Below are 24,584 nucleotides of genomic sequence, written 5' to 3' on the forward strand. Positions count from 1 at the left end.
CCATAGACGTAGGGGCCTATATAGGTACAGTGGGCCTATAGGTACAGTATGCATGTATGATGGTTGGGGTCGGTAGGAAGGTCTATAGTATTGCCCCATCTTTTTCAATACTATCTCGGTAATCTGATCTGGATTAACTAATGGCACACTAGAGTCAGAGCCCTTCCCAGAGCTACGTTTATCGTCCGGATGACTATCTTGGTTTCCCATGCTAGTCATGTCAAAGTTGTCATCGTAATCCATAGCATCCATGCAACACTCATTGAAGATAACATGCTTCTTTGCGTACAAGTGAGCGTGAAGCGTCTTGTTTTGTAAGCCTTCCAGGAAGATAGAAATTAATCTTCCTTGGCTTGGCTTCTCATCGTCAGGGCATCGATTGATGTACTGCTTTAGCCTATTTACGTAATCTCGCACAGATTCTTGATCTTTTTGCTTAAAAGCGTAAATTTGAGCTACCGCATCGTGCTTAATTCCCATTTTTGAAAACGCAGCTATAAAGCTCTTTTCCAGCCCATCGAAAGATCGCTTTGCCTCAGGCTCTAAAGTCTGAAACCATGATAAAGACTTACTCTCTAGCATCAAGCCAAATCCTTCGATTTGCTATGCGTATCCGTGACTTGCTCTGCATGTATACCTTGCTTAAAAGCTGCTATATGGTCATATGGGTCACCGGATCCGTCATACTTCTTGACAAGCTTTTGCAGCGCAGATGGTCTCACTTTTCTAGAATATTCATCGTCATGTCTCCTATATGAGTCTTGGCCTCTAACTCTAGGCTCTTCAAATGTCAGTTCACTTGGTCTATGGGGTTCTCTTAGAGGTACATATCCACTTGCTCGTGGTCTTTCTTCTCCCCTAGATTCTCTAATAGCCCCGGGTCTCCTCGTAGGATCAATCGTTGGAAAGACTGGTCCTTTAGCAGTTGTTCGCATGGAAGGTGCTGGTCGAGCCACACTTGGGGTTCTAGCCCATGGTGGTGCTAGTGTTTCTCCTCGAAAGGCAGATTCATCTGGACGTGTCATGTCTAAGGTAGACACCTCAGTGAAAAGGGGCCTTCCTTTCCATGTCATTTCCCTAACCTCTGGCCATTCAAGGGTTCTAAAGTCGTTCTCCCATCTATCATGAACACGCTTAGTGAAACCTTCTAGATGCTCTACAGTTATTGTATGCATGACTGGAAGCTCTAAGCTCGGGTGCTTAGTGGTTGCATAGTAGGTTTCTACCACATCCCTATACACCTCTTTAATTGGGTCGTCCTGATAGATTTTAACTACTGGAATTTCTTTTACTATGTTCCATGGGTTTTTCTTGGTCTCTTTTTCTTTTCACGTTCTTTCTCTATCATAGCATTCTCTCAAGTGAAAGCTTAAGGGGAGTGAAGCTCTATTTTTGGATTACCCCAAAAGGAGTGGAGTGGGCATGTGGGACAAAGCCTTCACCTTTCCCCCCAACAGGCACCCTTGGACTTTCTAATTTAAGCCTCACACCTAGGCACAAATAGAGTGTTCTGAGAGGGCCACGGGAGCTCTGGATAGGCGAACACTGTGCTGTAAAGCACGTTAGGACCCCTTGAACGATACGCTCGTCTTGAGCTATCACACGCCTTAGTCCAGTTTCGACCATAAGTAAGGGGGTAAAAACGGGTTGAAAAAAAGATAAAAACAAGTAAAAACGGGATGCGAAACACCTGCGAAACCACTTGTGTGGGTTTCAAGGGTAGTTACCAACGCCCGTAGGATACCCACGTCACATGCATCTACGCTCTGGTTGGGTGCTAGAGTCTGAGCAACTAGAAAGCGTTTCAGTTTATGCAGGCTCACACCATCCCTCCACGTTAGCATCTTGGCCTTCAATTGGAACCCAAGGAAGTGCAACCCAAGATCCACGAATAGCGGCTAGTGACTCGTCCTCTGACTCTGAAATCATGAAAGGGAATCCTACCCAGAACTCTGAGGAAGCAAGCCAAAATGTGCTAGTTTGGGTCCCACAACCCAGATCTAACATGTTTAGTCGTCGTTTAATAGAGACTTTTAGTAGAGCTACGCGCTCTGAACTTGCAAGACAAGTGAAGTAAACGAAGGAGGTGGGAAAATAGATTTGCCATTCACATCTCATGTAGACCCTGCCCTCCCAAAGAGTCTCCATGTAGATATTCTACCCACTTTATGCAATGAAGGCCCTACTGAGCTACCACCTTCCGATGCCCTTCCTAAAGTAGAGGCCCCTAGAAGTCAAACCACAAGAAGTGACATTGCGTCCACTTTGAGAGAACCTTTTGGCACGCCAAGTTTAGATGGGATATTTCTCAATGAAAATTGGGAATATGACCTACACACGGAGACTCTGACTGACCTATACACGGGTTACACATACCATGTAGGTTGGTTAGAAGTCATACGATCTACATCTAGTGCCACCAATCTAGATGAACACAACAACAAATGATGTGTGAAGTTATCCATATAATTATCCAATTTGAGAGGCAGAATAGGGGAGTGAACCTAGTTTCAATTGGCCCTATGAGATTTTTGGACACGGGCAAGGCTAAACAACCAACCCTATCGCAATTGGAGACTCCCTTGGTGAGTCTCGTAGATCCTTCATATGTTGTTTCGCCTGGAGTCTCAATGCAGGTTGAGCCCACGAGCAGTAACTTTAGCTTTCCAACTTTGGCTCAACTTTCCATTAGGGAATCCACAATGCCTACTCCGATGATGAGCATGATAGAAAGTGCACCCGTTTACCACTGTAGTTAGTACAACATGGCTACCTAGTGGTACAGTACCTACAACAGTGCGTACCAGTGCATATCGACCATATGTACCTATCTCTACTCATGCTCATGTAGCTCCTACGCCTCCTGTTATGCCAATGGCGTATGCTACATGAATGCCTTATTAGGACCCTTATCCAAGAGGAGCTATGCCTAGTCACATATCATATCCTGTGTCAGCTGCATACATACCAAGACCAATGCCAACTCCTATCAACTAGGCCATCCCAGAAGTGCCTCCACTAGCTATGCCTGCTCACTTAGGTGATCTAGCAGCGTTTTCTCAAACGATCGGACGATCTATTACAGAAAACATGCGTGGCATACCTGAGAGAGAGCCTAGAAGCAAGGCGGTACAAGTTGCCAAGCTCACTCAGAACTTCAGTGGTAACGAAGATGTTAGGAAGCACATTGAAGTTTTTGAACACGTGTGTGATTCCTTGGAAGAGCACTATGAGCTACATAAGTGTAAAGCCTTAGGCTTAACCTTGAGTGGAAAAGCCAAAGATTGGTATTGAACTTTAAGGGTTGAAGAGCGTACTCACTATCCCACTCTCAAGAGATTGTTCTTGAAAGAATACATACGTGAGGGTGTGCTTTTTTGGGGTGTAGCATCTCAACTCCAAAAAGATGAACGCGAGGAAGGAGAGTCAATGAGAGACTTTATTAGTTGACTAAAGCATCTAAATTCTCGTTGTACTCCCGAGATGAGCGCTTCAATCACAACCAACTTCTTGATAGATTCATCCGAGGATTACGCCACGAGGACATATACAATGGTCTAGTCATTAGAGGTCTTACGACGTGGGAAGCAGTCAGTGCGAATGCAATCCAGTTAGAAGACAACTTGATGAATGCAGGTAAAAGGTGTCTTCGGAGACAAAGTCTGTTAGTTCGCAAGTATCTGGGCACGAGCCAATGACTATAAAACCTATTGCCAAGGAGTCCACCAAGATATCCAAAATGTCTACAGAGCTGACCTTACTAAGGCTCTCCAAGAATATTTTAGGGGTAATTGAGCTCCTCAAAATAGCCATATGTACCTAAGAAGAGAGCAACAATGGTGTTCGGTTTGCTTAGGACCACATAGCAGCACGAGTGAATGTCCCACATTCAGAGTTAAATTCAATAGAACTTGCAATACATGTGGTAAGTATGGCCATCAATCTAAAGATTGCCTAGTACTTAAGCGTATGTTAACAAATCAGGCACCACTAGCCTGGTCAAACACACCTCAAGTGCCTGCACTGATTGCTGCACCACCTATCGAGCAACCGTCACAACACATAGTTTTAAGGAACCCAAATTTAGTCCAGTCTGTGCCGTTACCACCACCAGTGCTAGGACCACAACCTCCGCATCATCCGAGAGTTACCCCTATAAACCAGATGGGTTGTGAGTCACATAGTGCGTGTGGGGATTATGAAGAGGATATAGACCCCACTATTCCATATGGGATTGATACGTTTGAAATGACTACCCAGTACTACATGGAGGATCATTTCGGGCAAGTCACCTGTATATTAAGCGGCTGCTCTCACCCACAAGAGGGTAAAACCTTAATACCTTTGCGAGGAGACCACCTCTTCAATGCTACGATTGTGGTGGACCGCATCGTGTAGCGAAGTGCCCTAATAGGCTACAGAAGATCGCTACTCAAATGCAACCAAATCAAGGGAGCACGTCAGGAATGCCGGTACTTACATGTAATCGTTGTGGCATCGATCATTTGATTGCTCAATGTCCACATAATCCAAGTGCACCCAAGATTATGCCATTGAATTTGGTTGAGGTCACCAAAGAGGCACTAGGAACCACACCTGTTGTACCCGCAAATGTAGTCACACGGTCAACGCTTCAAAATCAAAACTACATTCTTGAAGAGAGGGATACTGCATCAATTGCTCGAGCAAAGAAAAAGAAAATGCAACGGAAGAGATCGCTTAATGCCACAAGCTCCAAACCTAGTTCAAAGAATAATATAGGGACAGGAGATGACCCTGTGTATATGAATGATCCTGAAGATGATTCTGATTCAATAGAAACCATGGAGACCAAAGCCACTACTTTAAGGAAGGAACCCACTTGAAGGGGAATCAAGCAAAGACATAAATCGGGGGAAACAAAAGGAAACTCCTCCTGCCCCACAACCAAGTCAGCTAATGCCCTCTCAGCTACCCAGACTGACTGAGACTCTCAAAGACAAGCCACGTGGGCCAAAAACCCTCAAGAAAAAGATTGGGACTTACCTAAACCCAGTAGAGGAGATTGAACGAGTGCAACACTTAAGGGGTTTGGTGGAAGAAACACAAAGAGAACTAGAGCCAGAACCTAGAAAAATCAAGATCCCAGACACAGTGTTTCCTACACAAGTTTCGCCTCACAGGAGCCATAAACCGTTAGCTATACCTAGTATCATTCGGGAAGAAAGTGAGGATAGGACATCAGAAAGTGGGCAGACACCCTTCTTGCTTGAAAGAATGTTTAGTGAGGGAATGCCTGACCCCGTCGAAGAGGAAGTGATTCCATCTTCACCAGTCCCTAGTCAAGGGCCGATATCTCAAAAAGTACCGTTGAATGTGTCCAAACTAATGGATTTCATGTCCTCTGAAATCAGAACCACGATCATATCCAAGTTATACGGAGATCCTGAGCTATTCTTAGCTCTTCGAGCATTTCTCAATGGAGAACTGAAGGTGGGGTTACCACAATTTGCAAATATGGATAGACCCGACATGCTTCAAGATGTGGAGGAACATTTGGATCTATAGCCCAACCTAGATGAAGACTTGGTCGTTGAAATACCTGTTAACAAGTTGGGACAATACTTTGAAGGTGACGAATCTAATGCAACCCTCCCCATTACTACCAAGGGATTAACTCTAAGGGGAATCCTTGATGGTGGTGCTGGAGTGAGCATTGTGACTAAAAACTGCTGGGAATCTATGGGAAGACCTCACCTAGAAGTCACAAACATAGTGGTTAAGATGGCAAATGGAACTATAGCTAAACCTATTGAAATGCTAAGGGACCTTGAGATCAAGGTTCTTGGATACAAGGTAAGGCATACCTTCATTGTAATGGATTTCTCTGGGCATCCTATGTCATATCAAATGATTTTAGGACGTCCTTTCATGAGGGAAGCACAAATGGTGCATGACTGGTCAAAAAACCATGTCTACTTACAATTCTAGGACTCTGTCATTCAAGTTGATCTTGAGAATGGTCGCGCACATCCTTTAGGAAGCAAGGTTATCATTGATAATCGATCGGATACCACTATTCACTCAGCCCCATTAAAGTATTGCTATACATGCAAAAAAGAGACCGATGATGGGGAAGATTCTCCTTATATGGATGTCCTACTGGGCATGACTGAGTCAGATAACGTAGATTGGGTACACCTAGCGGCAACCATAGACACATGGGGAAATAGAGGCACAAGTTGGGTAACACCTAAGGGCAAGATATGCCACCATTAGTGCCAGTATAAACATGATAGGTGTTATGCACTTGACTTCTGATGGCAAGAAAGTGGCAAACTTCCTTGACACTGAAAGTAGCAAAAAATCTGACCAATGCAACTCCGAGTCTGAATCTCAAGAAGAAACTCTCTCTGAGCCTGATAGGGGGTATGAATTAAATATTCACCCAAGTGTGGAAGCCACATGCTCAAGGCCTAGGATAGTAACCTCTTGCAATTCATCCGCGAGTGAGGGGGACACAAGTGAAGATCGATCAAGTGAGTCTGAATATGATATAAACAAAAATCAGAAAGTAGGTAAGAAGAAAATGGGACATAAGCGACAACACTATCGAGCTAATGTACGAGCTAGAATAAACAAAGAGCGATCCACTGCAGAATGGCTTAGTTATGTAGGAGCATATGACGCTCATCTCGGAAGTTAGTGGATAATTGGGGAGAATACCTCCAAAGTGTCATGTGGTGTAGTCCGCAACCTCATGACATCGCCCAAATAGAAATTGAAGAGAAGCCGAAGCTAAGTCGTACTGCGAGAAGGCGAAGCTAAGTTGTACTGTGAAGCTAAGTCGTACTGCGAGAAGGCAAAGCTAAGTCGTACTGCGAGAAGGCGTCAAAACCGGGAGTTAGCTCAGCAACAAAAGGAAGCGGAATTTAAAGAAAAAATCATGGCACAACAAGAACCGGTAGACTTACACCCCGCACCCGAGCATTTCAAATCTTTTACCACCCACGGGGAAACATAAAGTCGTCTACACAAAAGCCCAACGACGAATGCCTACCAATGGGAGTAGCGGTGTCTACGATGGCCCGGCCGTAGTTAAGGAGATAGAACTAGAAGATCCAGGTGAGGAGTCTAAACCAGTCTTTATTGCTCAAGACCTCACCAAGACGGAAGAAGCTACACTTAAGATGCTTCTTAAAGAATTCAAGGACATATTTGCATGGACATACCATGATATGAAGGGTGTTCCACCCTCTATGGTGCAACACACAATTCCAATGATTAGCACTACTAAACCAATCTAGCAACGTCCCTACCCAATGAATCCTAAGTATGCAAAGATTGTACAGCTTATAAAATGTGGATTCATATACCCTATTGAGCACTCAGAATGGGTTTCTCCAATAGTCATTGTACCAAAGAAGAATGGGAAACTCAGAGTGTGCGTGATCTCAAAAAGGTTAATGCAGCCACCAGAAGAGATCATTACCCCTTGCCGTATTTGGAACATGTACTTGAAAGAGTTGCAGGAGGCAAGGAGGCTTATAGCTTTTTAGACGGGTACTCTGGTTATAATCAGATCACAATTGTAGTAGAGGACTAAGCTAAAACAGCTTTTATAATGGAGTTTGGAGTGTTTGTCTTTCGTGTCATGGCCTTTGGCTTAACCAATGCACCTGCAACATTCCAACAATTGATAAACACAGCCTTTAGGGACTTTTGTGAAGCCTTCTTAGATGATCTTTGTGTTCATTCCTCTTGGGACGAGCACTTGATAAGTTTATGAAAAATATTTGAAAGGTGTAGATTATATCGCATCTCATTGAATCCTTTCAAATGCCAATTCTGGGTTAAACACGGAGTTATTTTAGGGCATATAGTGTCCAAAAATGGGATTTCCACCGACGAAAGTAAAATCAAGGTCATTCTGAAATTGCCCCCACCCACCAACTATAAGGGAGTCTAGCGCTTTATGGGCCATGTTGGTTATTATCTAAGGTTTATTTTATTCTTCGCTGAGATAGCTCGACCATTGTACAAGCTTCTCATCGAGTTTATTTGGACTGAAGATTGTGACCGTGCATATGAGTTATTAAAGAAGGCCCTGGCGAGTGCTCCAATCTTGCAAATGCCTAATTGGGATTTAATCTTCCATGTGCATATTGATGCATCAAACTTTGCTATTGGGTGTGTACTAACTCAACCTGGAGAACATAAACTAGACTACCCCGTTAGCTTTGCCAGAGCTGAAATGAACTACCCCACTACGGAGCGAGAAGGGTTGGCAATGATATATGCAGTAAAGAAATTTCGTTATTACCTTCTTGCCACCAAGTTTGTTTTCTATGTGGATCATCAAACATTGTTGTATTTGGTGAACAAACCATGCTCCAGAGAGGAAGAATCACACGATGGTTGTTGATTCTTCTTGAGTTTGATTTCACTGTTGTTGTGAGACCTGGCAAAAAACATGTCATGGCTGATCATTTGTCTTGCATACCTAATGGTGAAGCTCCTACAAGAGTTGATGATGACTTACCTGACACTTCCTTGTTCATGGTGGAAACAATGCCTGAATGGAGTGAGAAGATTGTTAATTTCTTGGTTAATGGTTCTCCACCCAAAGAGCTTCGTAAAGAACTAGCTCAAAAGCTGATCAAGGAATGTGAATCCTATTGCCTAATGGCCGGGACTCTTTATAAAAGAGGAAAGGATGACGTTCTTAGGCGTTGTGTCCGAGAGGATGAGTATCTATATATTTTGCAAGAGGCACATATGGGCGTAGCCGGTGGTCACTTTTCAGGAGACTTAACTGCGCGAAAGATATTGTAATCAGGGTATTGGTGGCCCACTATGTTCCAAGATGCATCACTTTTCAGGAAACTTAATTGCGCGAAAGATATTTCAATCAGGGTATTGGTGGCCCACTATGTTCCAAGATGCATCACTTTTTGTGAAGGGTTGTGATGAATGCCAATGCTACAAGAAACCCCAGCGGAAAGATCACATGCCCCTACATCCAATTAAAGTAAACCAACCGTTTGAAAAGTGGGGTTTAGACTTTGTAGGTCCAATTAGCCCAGCGGCCTGTAACACACAATCTCGCTATATTATTGTGGCCACTGACTATGTGACCAAATGGGCTGAAGCGAAAGTGACATGTAAGGCAGATGTGAGGACAACAGCCAAGTTCCTCTTTGAAAATATAATCACACGCTTCCTTTGTCCTTTTGAACTTGTGAGCGACAATGGTACGCATTTTATAAATGAAGTGATTAAGGAGCTCACAACAAATTTCATGATATCCCATTATACATCTACTCCTTATTATCCGCAAGCGAATGGCCAAGCCGAGAGTACCAAGAAGACCTTAATCTCTATTCTGACAAAGGCTGTTGAAGCTCATCGCACGGATTGGGATGTAAAGCTTATGTCAGCTTTATGGGCCTATTGTACTGCGTACAAAGTGGCTATTAATTGCACACCATTCAAGATGGTACATGGCCAAGAAGCAGTCATGCCGTGGGAATTTGTCATGCCTAGTCTTTGTATTGCTACTCAAGAGGGCTGGGATGGTATTCAAGATGGTACATGGCCAAGAAGCAGTCATGCCGTGGGAATTTGTCATTCCTAGTCTTTGTATTGCTACTCAAGAGGGCTGGGATGGTAATCCCTTAGTAGAGCATTTGTATATTCTCCCTTGAGCGGTTTGACGAAGAAAGACAATTGGCAGTGTACAATGCCCTTGTAGAGAAGGATAGAAGGGAAGAAATTGATTGATAGCCACCTGAAAAACAAGGACATCAAAGTTGGGGATAAAGTCCTGATGTATGGAGTACGTAACGAAAAGAAGAAGCTAAAATATGCTGGTAAGGGACCGTACAAAGTATGTGAAATTACCCCGCAAGGTACCATCTGAGTGGAGACTCTCGATGGAGTTGAAACCGTTGGATTTCTCAATGGGAGTAAATTCAAAAGATACTATGACCCCCTAAGCCAAGAGGAATTACATGCAATCCATCAGAAGAAGGTAGCTAAAGAACAGGCTGAGCTTTAGAAGATACAAGCGAGAGTTGAAGCTAAAGAACGTCAACAACATGTTAGGCACCCACAAGAGGCCAACTTGGGGATTACGCAAGCATTTTTCGAGGAGGCACAGGAGGATTCACTAGAATCTGACCCGCCTCTACGATACCCAATTGAGCTACAGGTCCTTACAGGAAGGTGCTATATAATGCATTATTGGATATGGGAGCTCAACACAATTTGCTGTCATATGGAGTGTGGTGTCAACTTGGAAAACCACCCTTATCCAAGAGTACCATCCAAGTTACGGGTATCAATAAAAGAAGAAAACCACTATCTCGGGAATTTTGCACACTCCTGTTGCCTATGACAAGGGGACGGTGGACTGTGGTTCAAACCTTTTTGGTTATGCCTACTGGTACCATGGAGGGAACTGTAAACTTAGGGCGTAAATGGATGTTAGCCACCAAGTGCAATATTGATTGGGCAACCAGGTGAGTTACAATGCAAGAACCACTCAGGGTCCCGCACCTAAGCCATTAACTCTGGACAAAACGCTAGATAAGGAAAAATCACAAAGTCAAGTGGCTACACCATCTTTGATTGTTTGCCACCCCTCTAACGCTTCAACGCCAAGAGTGGAGACAGGCAGTGTGGTCCCCAAGGCTCCGCTTACTTTACCGAAGAGTACATACAAATGGGTCCCAAAAGCTTAACGGCTACCTCTACTGCTCAATCTTGTTCCGACAAGAAGCCTCGTAGTAGGAAAGCAGCTACCCGCCCTAGAAAAGGCAAGGTAACATCACGTTGGATTCCTAAAATATTATTAGCAACCCAAGGGTACTACGAAGGGAATGACCAGATTTGGGTCCCTAAACATAAGCTGAATTCCTCTACATCGCTTGTAAAATCTTGTAAGCCAAACGTTGCCACCCCAAACAACGACAATTCAAGACCGTGGTAAAGGAAAGGTAACGGAGTACTCCACACCACTTCTTCCAGAGCTAGTTTGGATTCCCAAACGATATCGATTGATACCACCTAGCTTAGGAAGGGGGGAGTCACAGGAAGCTTCTAGCTCCTCATGCCATTCACATGTTGATATAAAAGTTTCTGCGCGCTCTACACCTACCCTTGTCAATACCCACCAAGAAACCAATGAGTCTACGTCTCCCCTTGTAAATGTATCGTCGGAAGCCATATCCTCCGTTCGTTCATGGGAGCGTACACTACCATCTCTGCAACTTGATGTGGCCACAAGGGTCATAAAAAGCTATCTACCCACATCACCACCTATAACCCACTAGACAAATTGGTTCCAAGGGGCTACAACATCATTGCAAAAAAAAAATGATCTACCCAAGGAATGGGGGAAGCATGTACTCACGTTCGACATTCTATTGCTTCCTCCCTAACCTTCTCCCTGACCATGTAACTCCCAAATTCGAGGGAATGTATATATATAACTTCATACACAAAAAAGAAAAGAAAAGAAAAACAAAAAATAGTAAAAAGAGCAAGAGTACATTAAGAGGAGAGTTATCCGCACACAATAGAAACAAGATTGACCTGTCTTCATGAACCTATGGATGCTATATCTGTGTTTGCAGATATGGCACATGCACGAGCATCACACACTTCATCCACTCCCACCTTTGGTGAGAGGTATCATCTGTACCTTTCTCAGATATTTCACATGTGCTGTCCTGTAATTAAAACCGAATTGGATCATATAGATGTACTAGCCAGCGAGGAAAATGTTGAGGAATTAGAATGGCTAATTCGCCTATTGACCACGACTGACCCCTACTCCATAGAGGACGTATCCCCGATAGCCCAAGTCTTTACTTTTCCATCGGATGACTATCCTCGCATAGTTACATTCTTGTGACAAGTCTATGTGGATGGGAGGACAAAGAAGATATATCTGATGATGAATGGACGGACGAGACTCATGGCACTACTGAGGTTGATTTTATTTATTTGGATGATGCGGATAGAGGCTTAGCCTTAGGGCTACAGCAGCCAAAGCTCTACAACATCCTCTTACCTTGATCCTTAGTATTAGGGTGGTGACCGGTAGGAAGGTTAGTGTTTTCAAGTTGTTTCTAGTTTTGTGTCCTTAAACGAGTCCTTATTTTTTCCACTGATGTGCCTCTCGAAGTATAGTGCTTGTTAGTTAATTGTACAGGTTGAAAAGTTTGAGGTGGGTTCGCTTTCATAGTCCTAGGACTACTGCAATGTTCATACATGGATATCTACTGTATCAAATTACGGGCATTTCTCATCGAATCAAGGAGATCTCCAAAATACATGTGTAATTCTTCCATTCCAACTCTCTTTCATTTTTACTGTTCAATTAATTGCATGAACTATAATGCATGATGACCACATGGAATTTGTCAAGCACTACTTAGTTTTTGAAGTTGCATAAGGTGTTAGTGTAAATCATTAATTGAGTTTAACCTTATTTTAGATATTCTTGGATTGCATGATGTCTTTAGTTAACCTTATTTTAGATATTCTTGGATTGCATGATGTCTTTAGTTAACCTTGGAATATGGTTGTCTTAGGTCTAGGGTTAAAACCATCTTAATTCTTGAACAACCTGGCTATGTGTGTTGACCTCTAAGACATAGCTTCTACCCCTTTGTTGTAAGGATGTAAGAACGCATGATAATTTGGGAGCAAAAATCCAAAGAGATAAATAAAAAATAAAAAGAAAGGCCTACAAAAAATGGCAATGTATGTTTGTTATGTGCTTTGATGTCAGCCTATCACCCTATTGACACTTGGTAGGCGAGGAGTATTCCACTCCAGAGCGAGGCCCTGGGTTGGTAGGGGGTAGTCTTGCCTAAGGTGAGCTAGTAGATTCTGGAGAAGGCCTTGTAGTAAACATGGCACCAGGGGCGATGCTAGTTTTGCTTTAGGGAGGTCGCCATTGTTTGTAAAAATTGTCACGTGCATAAAAGAAATAAAGGCAAAAGACTCCTATGACTCTGATGTTTCTTGTGTCCTTAGGCTCTTGGGATTAGATCGTTCTTAGAATAGACACATTGTGGTCATCTGTTTATTTATTAAGCTTGGTAATTTTCCTTGACTTAGGCCAGTTGTAGACCTTGATTAACCTTTGACACCTTGCTAACTCTTGAATTACTTTCAATAGTTTTAAACTCCTGTTGATTTGCTACGCTAGCTCCTTAATGTGACCTCTTAAACTAGGTTCTCATGGCATACTTCCATTGTGGTCTAACATACTTGATTTTATTTTTGATACACTCTATATCTTGAAGACCAAGCATGTTTTCACTCTACTTCCCTGTTTTGTAGATACAATCTACCACAACAAACCCTGTCGAGCTTACCATACCATAGCTTCTGAGGACGGAATCTACATCAGGAAGGGGGGCATGTTAACCTATGGTAGACATTGAGAGGTATTAGTTTTTACGTCATATAATTATTCTACGTATTTTGAGTCATGGGCCGGGCTTGTCAGCACCACATGTAAAGGGTAAGGGGATTGGGTGATCGCCGAAGAGAGGCGCACCTCGAATTTCATCAGGATAAGGGTTAGGATCGGTCGGCCATGTGTGGGCGCCCATGTGTGAACAGCCAGGTCACATATAAAAGTTAAATGTAACCTAAAACCTCTCATTCTCTGTGTGTTGAATACAAGGAGTGCTCTTGCTTCATCTTCCCCATCTCCTTCTCCAGCATGTGGGTGTGTGTGTGTGTGTGTGTGTGTGTGTGTGTGTGTGTGTGTGTGAGAGAGAGAGAGAGAGAGAGAGAGAGAGATCGAGCATTGCATGGCGGCACGGCGGTAGAGCGGCGCGACGGCGGCTCCTTCTTCATCGCGGCGCGCGGCGCGAGAATCCTTCATGACGGCGGTCTGAGCGGTGAGTGACACACCATTGCTCCCTGTTTTGAGCTTGCTAGTTTCCGGGTTGTGTGCTTGCAGCCATTCGTGGCTCGCACACGGTGCTTGGCAAGTCCCTAGCTCCGACACGTGTGGCAAAAGCGCACAAACGCCAAATTGCTTTGTGATGCTTCTCTCTTGGCCTAAGGTGTGCATTTTTTCATCAAAAGAAGCCATTGTAGCCCTTTTATCTCATAATTAGCTATGGTGTCATTGATGTGCTTTGATCCTCCTTAGATCCCATTTTTGGTATTCAAACTCAACACACCAAGTATCAACACCAAATTGCTTTGTGATGCTTCTCTCTTGGCCTAAGGTGTGCATTTTTTCATCAAAAGAAGCCATTGTAGCCCTTTTATCTAAGAGGTTGATGATAAAGTAGCCTACTTTGGTTCATGCAAGACAATAATACTTTGGTTCATGCAAGGCAATCTAGTTTAGGAGAATTCTTGAGGACGTGGGAGCACCATAGGAAAATCCAATGGAGTTGCATCATGATAACCAATTAAGCTACATAGTAATTACAAAAAATTCAAATTCAATACTTGCACGGAGCACATCGAGAATTTGTGTATAGTCTCAACATGTATGGAGAGGTTGAGATATTCTACTACCCAATCATGCAAACATCTTCACAAAGAATATTGGGAGAGATCTTATGTAACAACATCTTGATAAACTCGACATATGATCAAAGAAATACTTTATGTATGTGATGGAAAACAATACTACATTATTTGCTTAAAACTACATGGGTATTGGCTACCTCTCTTTTCAAGCCTCCATTTATAATGAGTATAGTGGTGCTCGGATTTCTTCAAGGCAAGACCCAAAATTAGACGCTTCATGATAGCCACAAGAGGCCAAATGGTGGTTAGACACAACTTAGATAGGGTTGGTACACTACCAAATAGGCTACATGCAATTGTGGATTGATATTCCTATATATCTAGCTACACCAAGGGCTAAAAGATACTTAAGTCTTCTTCTTTAAGGCTCCTCCTTAAAAGGTTCAAGGGCTCCATTTGGTATCCAAACAAGTCTAAATGGGCTTGAAATCTACAACGAGATAATCTATAGTCTGATATTGCTTTGATCAAATGGTATGGTTGACTGGATCAAATTGGACCTGAACTTGTGTGGCTTCCCTCAGCTTGCTTGATTTTGAGGAGCATATATAGAGACCAATAGCATAGCTCCTCAACTATCATTCACTCATCTATCCTTAGTAATTGTGCACCTTGTACTCTTTGTGCTCATCATTAATAACATCAAAGAACTTGTATAAATATGGGTTTAAAAAAAATTTATTCATCAATAATATTAATAATTTTCTTTATTTTTTTCCATTTCAATGCATGCTAAGTTTTTTTTCTCATGGAAGCTCCTATATTCTTTTGTGCACCACAATGTGTAATTTCTTGCAAGGTAAGGGTGGGAAACTCTATTTGTTTGCTAAGGTCGAGATCATAAAGGGATTATCAAGAAAGATGAGAATGCTAAACATTCAAGAAACAAGTGGAAATGAAGATTATAAAGTATTAATATTCATAGTAATGATAAATTTACTTACACTAATCATGGTGCAAGCGTGCATCTCACTAGGTACTAAAATGTGAAAATGTGCTCCCAATGTATTAGAAACAACTAACAACCTACCTACAATAAAAAGGGTTACTTTAAGGGGTTTAAGAGAGCAAGCCATGCTCTGAAAGTACCAGAACCCTTTCACACTATCTACCAACAAAGTATATAGTTTCTATGTCCAAAGTCAAAACTCTCACAAAAGTGCACTATTTATAAAGTCTAAGTGACACTTATTACATCCACAACATATGACACATGCATGAAAGCTTATCAAATTGATGATGTTGATCTATGGATAAACATAGGAATATATGAAGAGCCTCTCCCCATATGACAAGGATGTGGTAGTTATGGTGGGTTGTGGTAATGTTCCCATAGGAATGTGCCACTAGTTTCATTTGAAATCATTCCATGAGCATGGAATATAATTTTGGAAGGCTTAGGCTTTAGAGATACCCTCATCCCCCCAAACGGATTCCCAATGGGTCATGACATGGCATCTTGGTGTGTGGGTTATACACCTAGTCACATGAAGATGTAGGTAAAGTTATAGCCACGATGAGATTTTCATGTAGATTTCCCACGTAACATGCCTAGCCATGGTCACATTAGTGGTTGTCCATTACATGTGGCATTGAGGGGTCCATACATGGAGGTATTTGTGTAGCCATCATGGTAAAGATTCACCCTAGGGACCACCTCTCTCTCTCTCTCTCTCTCTCTCTCTCTCTCTCTCTCTCTCTCTCTCCTCCCCCTCCTCCTCCTCCTCCTCCACTTATTTTCTATCTTTTAAATAAAAAATGTATAACAGGAATTTTTTTTACACATGCCCTGATTTGCTCCTCCTCCTCCTCCTCCTCCTCCTATTATTTGCTATCTTTTAAATAAAAAATGTATAACTGGAAAAAAATTGGCACATGCCCTAATTTGAATGCAGTTTTAAATTGTTGGATGATGGTGTCCCTCTTGAGAAGGTCAAGGCTAGATGGTTACCATGCTAGTTGTGCTGATGTGCCCACCTTTTCATGGGAACCAACTTTCAAGGAGGTAATGAGGAGGTAGCAACAACACTACCTCACGCATGGGGTTGGGCTTTAAGGAACACACATAAAATCACATGAATGTAAGTTAAATGTAAAGATTTCCTGATTGGATTCTTTGATATATTATTATGAATAAATGATATGTGGAGGACATGTATTGTATTAAAGAACACAACATGGACATCATGTGAGAGATAACATGTGATTCATCATAGAGAGGGACAACTCAATAATATGATAAGATGGGGTTTTTTAAAGATTCTGTGACATCACATGAGTGGACATGCTAAGGAGTGTGAGGTGAACATCACATGAGTGGTCATGCTATGAAGTGTGAGGTGAATTGTCATACATAAAAGGGTATCCTTGAAAGTGCACCCTTTAGGGGTTGGTGGCATTATTATTTATAATTAGACATGCTAATCATGAGATTTTTTTGGCCTAATTTATGTTCCTTTTCCATTTTGAATTGCTATGCTAGAATCCTTGATTAATGTGTCACGTGTGTGTTAAGTTACATCCATTCTTATATTATTATCTCTCCTCTTACATTTATGTGGAGAGTTGGGCTTGCCTATATGTTAGTAAGCCCTACACATTATATTTGCATATAGTAAAGTAGATAAAAATAAAGCTGGTGAGGATTTTAACTTTTGAAACTCCTCCTTATTTATATAAGCTAATTGTGGTGCAACTTCTACTAATTATGTATAATTGAAGAACTTGGGGTATAATTCAAGAGAATGGTAATGGTTGTGGCATGTTTTGTGCCACTTATTCTTGCCCATGCCATGAGCCCATCTTGTTCTACATGGACTTACTATATCGTTGATGCAAAAGCTTCATGCATTGTGTATGCAAAGGAATGATGTGTAAAGTCCCTTAGGGATTTTACACACTTTCTTTGAAATAACAAAAGACAAAGATCTCCAATACTCATTGACCATTATCAAGGAATCTTGCTTGACATTAAGCCATTTTCATCACCCTACCCATTTAAGTGTGTACATCCTTGTCATTCAACAAAAAGAGGCAAAGTTCTCGAGTGCCCATTAGTAGTTAATATGCAATCTATTTGTCAATGGGCAATTAGCTATTGCACCCAAGTGTGTAAAGCACCTTCAACTATCTTGATTGGTCGAAAGGAGACCATTAGCACCCGTTAACTGTGTATAGATTGGTCAAAGGAGACTCGCTCTTTGCCGTGTATAGATTGGTCAAAGGAGACCCGCTCTTTGCCGTGTGCTCTAACTCTTCAATTCAAGAATTTATGCCACTATGTGACCATTCTAGATTTGAATGGATGGGAGCTTATTAGTAGAGACTAATGCAAAAAAACTAAATAAGGTTTCTACCGAAATGGTGACAAAACTCCAGTTAAAGTTTTATTTATATACGAAAAGAGATTATAAAGGTTTTCATAACTAAAACCTCTCAAAGTTTTAAAAATTTTATAAGCTTCAAACTTTAATTTTCAAAGAGTTGAAAATGCACTAAACGAGAGCTCTTGGTAGAGGTTACTTGGCACCTTATCAATATGTGGAAAACCTAGTGGTGGTTTTGTTGGCATAGTTGCTTTTTGACAAGGGTCACACTCTTTTTTTTAAAAAGCATTTTAGCCTAAAAATACTCGAAAAATTTAAAAATGCCATAAGAAATTATACTAAAAATATAAAAAAACTTGTTATATTTCACTAAACCGGTCAATTTGAAGGGCTAAGGTGCCTGTAAAAAATCAAGCTTGGTTGGAGGGACAAAAACTTTTCGACTTTTGTGATGGAGTGGCCTAGTGTGGAGACCGCCAATTGAGTCGGTTGACAAAAATGCAATAATAATGTAAAAGTAATACTAATTTCATCAAGTTTGTACTTTTATGAAAATGCAATAATAACGGCTATTTTCATCAAATTTTTGGTTTGAGTCGGTTGACAAAAATGTAATAATAATGTAAAAGTAATAATGCTATTGTCATCAAATTTTTGGTTTTAGATGAAGAGGAAACCTGTATGGGGAGAAGACACCTTAGCCTAGAATTTGTTTTTTTGTTTTTTTGTTTTTTTTTTGTGGTGAAGACACCTTAGTCTACTGTGATGAAATGGATGGGCGAAAGAAAATTGATGCTTGAAAGATTTGATTATATAAAAAAGGAAAAAAAGAAAAAAAAGCTCGGGGTGACTCACATCCTCATAAACCAGGTGGCTGCAACATATACACCTCTTCTCTGCAAATCCCCATGTAAGAATGCATTCTTTACATCCATCTGATGTAAAGACCATTACTTTGACGCAGCCACTGCTATCACAACTCTCACTGTTGCCATCTTGGCACAACGGGACTGAAAGTTTTCTTATAATCAATGCCATATGTGCGCATATCCTTTGGCTAAGGAAAAAAGAAAAAAAAAGTAAATGCTTGTTAAAAATTAACGCTAGAAAGATTTCAAGATTTGATTATTTAAAGGTGTTAAAAATTAACGAATGCCCCCCTTAAATGGAGAGTGAAAAGGATGCTAAGGTTGTAAGTAGTAACTGGCCCAGGGGCCGGGCCCATGTGGAGGTGGGCTAAAAGCAGGGGGAATTTCCAAGGTCAACGTGGTAATGGGAATGGTGAGTGGGCACGCACTCCGAGATGATGCATATGGGTGTGTGTGTGTGTGTGTGTGAGGGGTCAGGACAGGCTGGCGAGGGCACACACACACACACACACACACACTCAGGCTCAACGCAGAGTGGGATATTGCAGGCAAGCACCTCCCATCATCCACCACCATCATCGGACATCCTGCGAAAGCTTACTTGTACCATTAGTGCGCGCTCTCTCTCCTCTCTCTCTCTCTCTCTCTCTCTCACTCCCCCCTCCTCTCTCTCTCTACCCCCCTCTCTCACACACACACACACTCTCTCACTCCCCCCTCCTCTCTCTCTCTACCCCCCTCCTCTCTCTCTCTACCCCCCTCTCTCACACTCTCTCTCTCTCTCTCTCTCCCCCCACCTCTCTCTCTCTCTCTCTCGCCATTTCCAACCATCAATAAAACTGACAGTTCTTGTACTCGTCCTTTCTGCTCCCCTTTCCGTGCGTCTCCCCTTTCTTGTTTTGTGCACTGCGGGAGTAGTAGGAACTTGGGGAGGGGGGCAGATTAACATTGAGATTAGTGGAGACATTACGGTTCTCTAGAGGCTTGATATTAGTGTAGTCATCAAGGTTATCAATGTTAGATTAGTGGACATATTAAGATTATCGTTAGCCCCAAGGTTATCAATGTGAGATTAGTGGACAGATTAAGATTATCGTTAGGGTGTTACCACAGCTTGTCCCACCCCTCTTGCCAATTCATTCTTGGCATTGGATTTCGAACTCCTTTTTAATGGGTTTTTGGTTTCCTTCCTGTGCCTAGATTGATGAACCTACTTGGAAGTTGGAACTCGGGTCTTCTACTCCAAGGGTTCAGACTCCAGAGGCTAATTAGTGTGGTACAGAGCCTTAGGCTTTAAGCTTACTGTAGAAGCTTCTGTTCACATTACCCATTAGGGCTTTAGAGGCGAAAGTACATTAGTTTAAGTACTACCATTTCCTCTAAACACTGTGTGTTTTCCTTGTGCTCATTTTTGTCTGCAATTTACTTGCTTGTTTTGTGTTTTTAGAGCTTACTTTCCCTCCTCATTTCTCTGCATTTTTGGGTTGTAGGAAGCCAAGTTTTCTCTTCCAATTGCCTACTTTTTGGGTCCCATTTTTTCTCTTCAAATTTGCCTTGCCTTTTGAAGGCCAATTTGCTAACCCCTTTACGCGTTTTTAGGATGTGAATTGCTCCAAAAAGAAATCTTAAGATAAGGACTTTTGAGTGGTTGGTAAGCAAGCAAAAGAAGAAGAGAGCTTCTTCTTCTTCTTCTTTTTTTTTTTTGCAAACACACAATGTCTGTGTTAGTGGGAGCATCAAGCAACAATAAGCTTCCAACCTCAACAACAGACACAAGCACCACAACAACAAGTCCATATACTGCTAGTAGTGAGATGGGCACTACAAGGGATCAGCCAGGGCCCTCTGGAGGTAATGACTTCACCAATGTGGGCATTTTGCAAGGAAATCTTCACAGGCAGTTCAGCAAGAGCTCCGTTTGTGAGTCAGAAGAAGAGGATTTTGAACATGAAGACAGCATGATAAACAAGAGCTTTGTGGTGAGCCCCATTGTGCCCCTTAAGGATCAGCTAGAGAAAGACAAGGTGAGCACCCACTCTCTGCCTCCTCAATCGGATTTAACAATATTATTACTACCATACATGTGTGATTTTTTTAAAAAAAGTTCTCAACTCAAGTGCTCACCACCACACAATTCAGTTGTTCATAATTTGTAAGGTTTTCAGTTGTAATTGGGTTATTTACTGTATAATTTCAGAGCCCAGCGTGCAACATTTTAATTTATGTTGAAAATTCAGCCTTGTGTAAAAGATTTATTGTTGCAATTGGGCCTGTGTATATAAAGAGCATCTCTCTCTCTCTCTCTCTCTCTCTCTCTCTCTCTCACTCACACACACACACACACACACACACACACACACACACACACAGCCAAGGATGTTTTGTTAGACCATTGGTGATTACTGTTTCTTAGTGAGCTTTCTGATCTCCTTAATTGCAGGATGATGAAAGCTTAAGAAGATGGAAGGAACAGCTTCTAGGGAGCGTTCTGCTTGATCCAGTAGAAGGTATATTTCATCAAATAAACATATATTAAGCCAAGCCATATGAGTAATCAAATATATCTTGCACTAATTATAACCTGTGTAATCGGAATTAACCCTGAAATGATCAGTAATTGTACATAATGGCCAGTTTAAAATGGTAGCATTAGATCTCATTTTGTGATTTTTTTTTTGCCCTAAATTGATGAACGATTTTTTTTTTGTGTGTGTGTGTTGCAGAAGGCGTAGAGCCCGAGGTGCGAGTGCTCAATTTCAGCATCCTATGTGCTGGGCGGCCGGACATTCTAATCTCTCTCCCCCTCCCAACCAACTTCAAAGCGCCCCTCTTCACACTCAAAGAAGGGAGCACGTACCAAATCAAGTTCACATTCACCGTGCGCCGCAACATTGTGTCGGGCCTTAAATACATCCACACCGTGTGGAAAAACGGATTTAGAGGTAAACCCTATAGATCTTCCTCCCTCGGGTTTTTTTGGGTAAGAGGGGGGGGGGGGGGGGGGGGGGGGGGATGGAAGGGGGAGACTCCTTGTCCTTGAGAATGGGAGATAAGAAGGGGGGGGGGGGGGGGGGGGGGGGGGATGGAAGGGGGAGACTCCTTGTCCATGAGAATGGGAGATCTTCTTTTTCTTGGACTCTCCCGGGTGGGTACAATGTGTAAAACACCTACCTAAATTGAGGCACGAGATGCTTTTGAAAGTTATACATGGACCACATATTGTCCATGATATGTGATCTGTGAGCAAGTGGGATGAAGAACAACGGGATGTGTGTGTGCGCGCACATGAGAGAGAGAGAGAGAGAGAGAGAGAGAGAGAGAGGGACTGTGAAATTGTGGGTGCACATGTACTTATTGCAAAGCGATCTTCCAATCTATGTAGTGGACAACACAAAACTTATGTTAGGAACCTTTGGACCAAAAAGTGATCCTTACACATATGTAACGGATGAGGAGACCACACCCTCAGGCATCCTTGCACGTGGGAGTTATACTTCGAGAACTAGAGTAAGGCATATCTACTATTTCATGTTTATCTTAGCTGTCTTCACAACTACATTTTGATCTTATTTAAGCACATGATCTTTCTTGCTTGTAGTTTGTTGATGACGATGAGCGGAGCCATCTCGAAATCCAACATACCTTTGGCATTTGCAAGGATTGGTAGTATATTCTACCCTAACAAGAAAGTTACCTAATCTTTGATAAGTAATCCACACCTTTAAGGATATCCTTTGATAGTCGAATTGAAGGAGGGTTTGTTAAATAAGGTAGGTGGTTGCAGTTGTCCCAGTCTCTAAAGGTTTATAATGCCACATCCCTTGTACATGTTGTCCATGTGGCAAATACATGTGTAATCAACAAAAAACTCGATCCATAGAAATCCCTCGAACTTCTCTACATCATTCATGCTAGATTGTTGTCAGTAATCATTTGCTTCACTTTCTTATGTCTTTCCCATTGGATTTTAGTATGTTGTAAAATGTCAAACTAGCATGGATAACAAGTGAGGTGGAATACAAAGCTTTTTAGTTTTTGGTCAATATAGTAATGAGTGTGCTAATTGTTGTTTTATTCCATGTTTTAGTCACATTAGGCATGTTAAGAGAGAGAGAGAGAGAGAGAGAGAGAGAGAGAGAGAGACTTAGTCTTTTGCTTATGGTTGATGGACATGAAGCATAGCATACATTATCTCCTAAGTTGTAAGAGCATAACTCAACTCAAAGAGTATGATTATGCAAGACACTTTGATGTACTGATTTTATTTTATTATTTTACAATCTTGGCAACTTGCTTTATTATAGTATTTATATTGTCCATCTAAGATACAAAATCAAATTCGCCATTAAGTTGTTGATCTAGGAGGCAAAGTGGCAAATGCCAATCTTTATTAAGGATTAGGAAAACTTGTGATTGAAACTCACATGTTTGCGCAAGTTTTCCAAGAGAATAACTATGTTAAAACCAATGTTATGTATATAGTTATTATTTTTTTAAAAGCTAATCTCTCATGCACTACCACCCTACATTGCATTTCTTTGGAATGGTAATTGAGCCCATGAGCTTTTATGGAGTAGTTTAAACATTAGAACTTGTTATAGTTAGACTTCAACATTTGCAAGTTTTCAAAGGGAATGATTATGTTAAAACTAATGTTATGTTTAAATTTTTTAACCAATCTCTCATGCATTACATACCTTTAGAAAGTACAAAAACAATAAGAGATGAAATAAAGCAATCTACATCAATGATAGTAAAACATTATGCCCAAATCTAGAAAAAATAAAGGCATGCAAGGAATTCAAAACTATGCTCTTTGAATTAAATTACAATGGATTACTTCAATAGTGTGATTGCGTGGTTTTTTGCCCTTATATTTGGAGTTGCCTTTGGAAAGTGCAAAAACAATAAGAGATGAAATAAAGCAATCTACTACATCAATGATAGTAAAACATTATGCCCAAATCTAGAAAAATAAAAGGCATGCAAGGAATTCAAAACTATGTTCTTAGAATTAAATTGCAATGGATTACTTCAATAGTGTGACTGCATGGTTTTTTGCCTGTTTGGAGTTGGCACCAAGCCACATATACCTAGTTTCCTTATGGTTTCACTCTTCCTAAAAATCACCTATATCCTTCAAGGAATGATAATATAATGTGTATAAATGATATCTTAAAGGAACAATAATGTGGTGCGTAATAAAAGAGATGATTATAAAATCTTTAGAGGTTCAAACTTCTCAAACCATAGCTTCTTAAGAAATCAAGAGCTTCAAAAAGAAATGCATACATATTGTATATATATATCTAGAATCAATGTATAAGAAGATAATGTGTGTGTGTGTGTGTGTGTGTGTGTGTGTGTGTGTGTGTGTGTGAGAGAGAGAGAGAGAGAGAGAGAGAGAGAGAGAGAGAGAGAGAGCAAAAAACCATAAGGGAAGGAGTATAGATCCGTCTTCTAGATTGGCATGTTCCATATTAAAATCAAAATTGAAAACTACTATTGAGTGGCCAAAAAATTAGACAAACTACTTAAGTAAGCACGACAACGATAAGGGGTGAGAATATATGTACAAATGCACATACTGGTACAACATAAAGTGTGTATGATGAATAAGGGGTGTGCTTACTAGATATAACCATTTATCCTCTAGTTATGAATCTCAATAAAATGCACATATTGGTAAGACATAAAGTGTGCATGAGGGGTGAGGGGTGTTGTAACAAAGTGAAAGGGGACTCTAGTCAATTTGGACCCAAGGCCAAAAGGATAAAGGGGATGTGAAAGGGACCAAGGGTTAGGACTAGTGTTGGGCACACCCATGGACATT

General features: G+C 41.4%; 1 protein-coding gene and 1 pseudogene across 1 annotated transcript; both read left to right on the forward strand.

Moving 5' to 3' along the window:
• Nucleotides 1-4,436: 4,436 nt before the first annotated feature.
• On the forward strand, nt 4,437-6,258 carry LOC147641967 (uncharacterized; annotated as a pseudogene).
• Nucleotides 6,259-19,646: 13,388 nt separating this feature from the next.
• LOC147641968 (rho GDP-dissociation inhibitor 1-like) lies at nt 19,647-22,794 on the forward strand. Its single transcript, XM_086801607.1, has 5 exons — nt 19,647-20,775; nt 21,192-21,258; nt 21,475-21,693; nt 22,134-22,258; nt 22,350-22,794. Exons 1-5 carry the CDS (start codon nt 20,467-20,469, stop codon nt 22,416-22,418), a joined length of 789 nt encoding a protein of 262 aa, XP_086657733.1. The 5' UTR covers nt 19,647-20,466; the 3' UTR covers nt 22,419-22,794.
• The last annotated feature ends 1,790 nt before the right edge of the window (nt 22,795-24,584 follow it).

The sequence above is a fragment of the Cibotium barometz genome, chromosome 1, assembly GCF_041138505.1.
Source record: "Cibotium barometz isolate CiBa-2024 chromosome 1, ASM4113850v1, whole genome shotgun sequence".
Taxonomy (NCBI): domain Eukaryota; kingdom Viridiplantae; phylum Streptophyta; class Polypodiopsida; order Cyatheales; family Cibotiaceae; genus Cibotium; species Cibotium barometz.

Bases quoted from the DNA above. Each gene is read 5' to 3' on its own strand.
- LOC147641968 (XM_086801607.1), top strand. From the start codon at position 20,467: ATGTCTGTGTTAGTGGGAGCATCAAGCAACAATAAGCTTCCAACCTCA. The intron at 21,259-21,474 runs GTATATTTCATC...TGTGTGTTGCAG, and splicing joins TCTGCTTGATCCAGTAGAAG to AAGGCGTAGAGCCCGAGGTG. The intron at 22,259-22,349 runs GTAAGGCATATC...TCTTGCTTGTAG, and splicing joins GTTATACTTCGAGAACTAGA to TTTGTTGATGACGATGAGCG.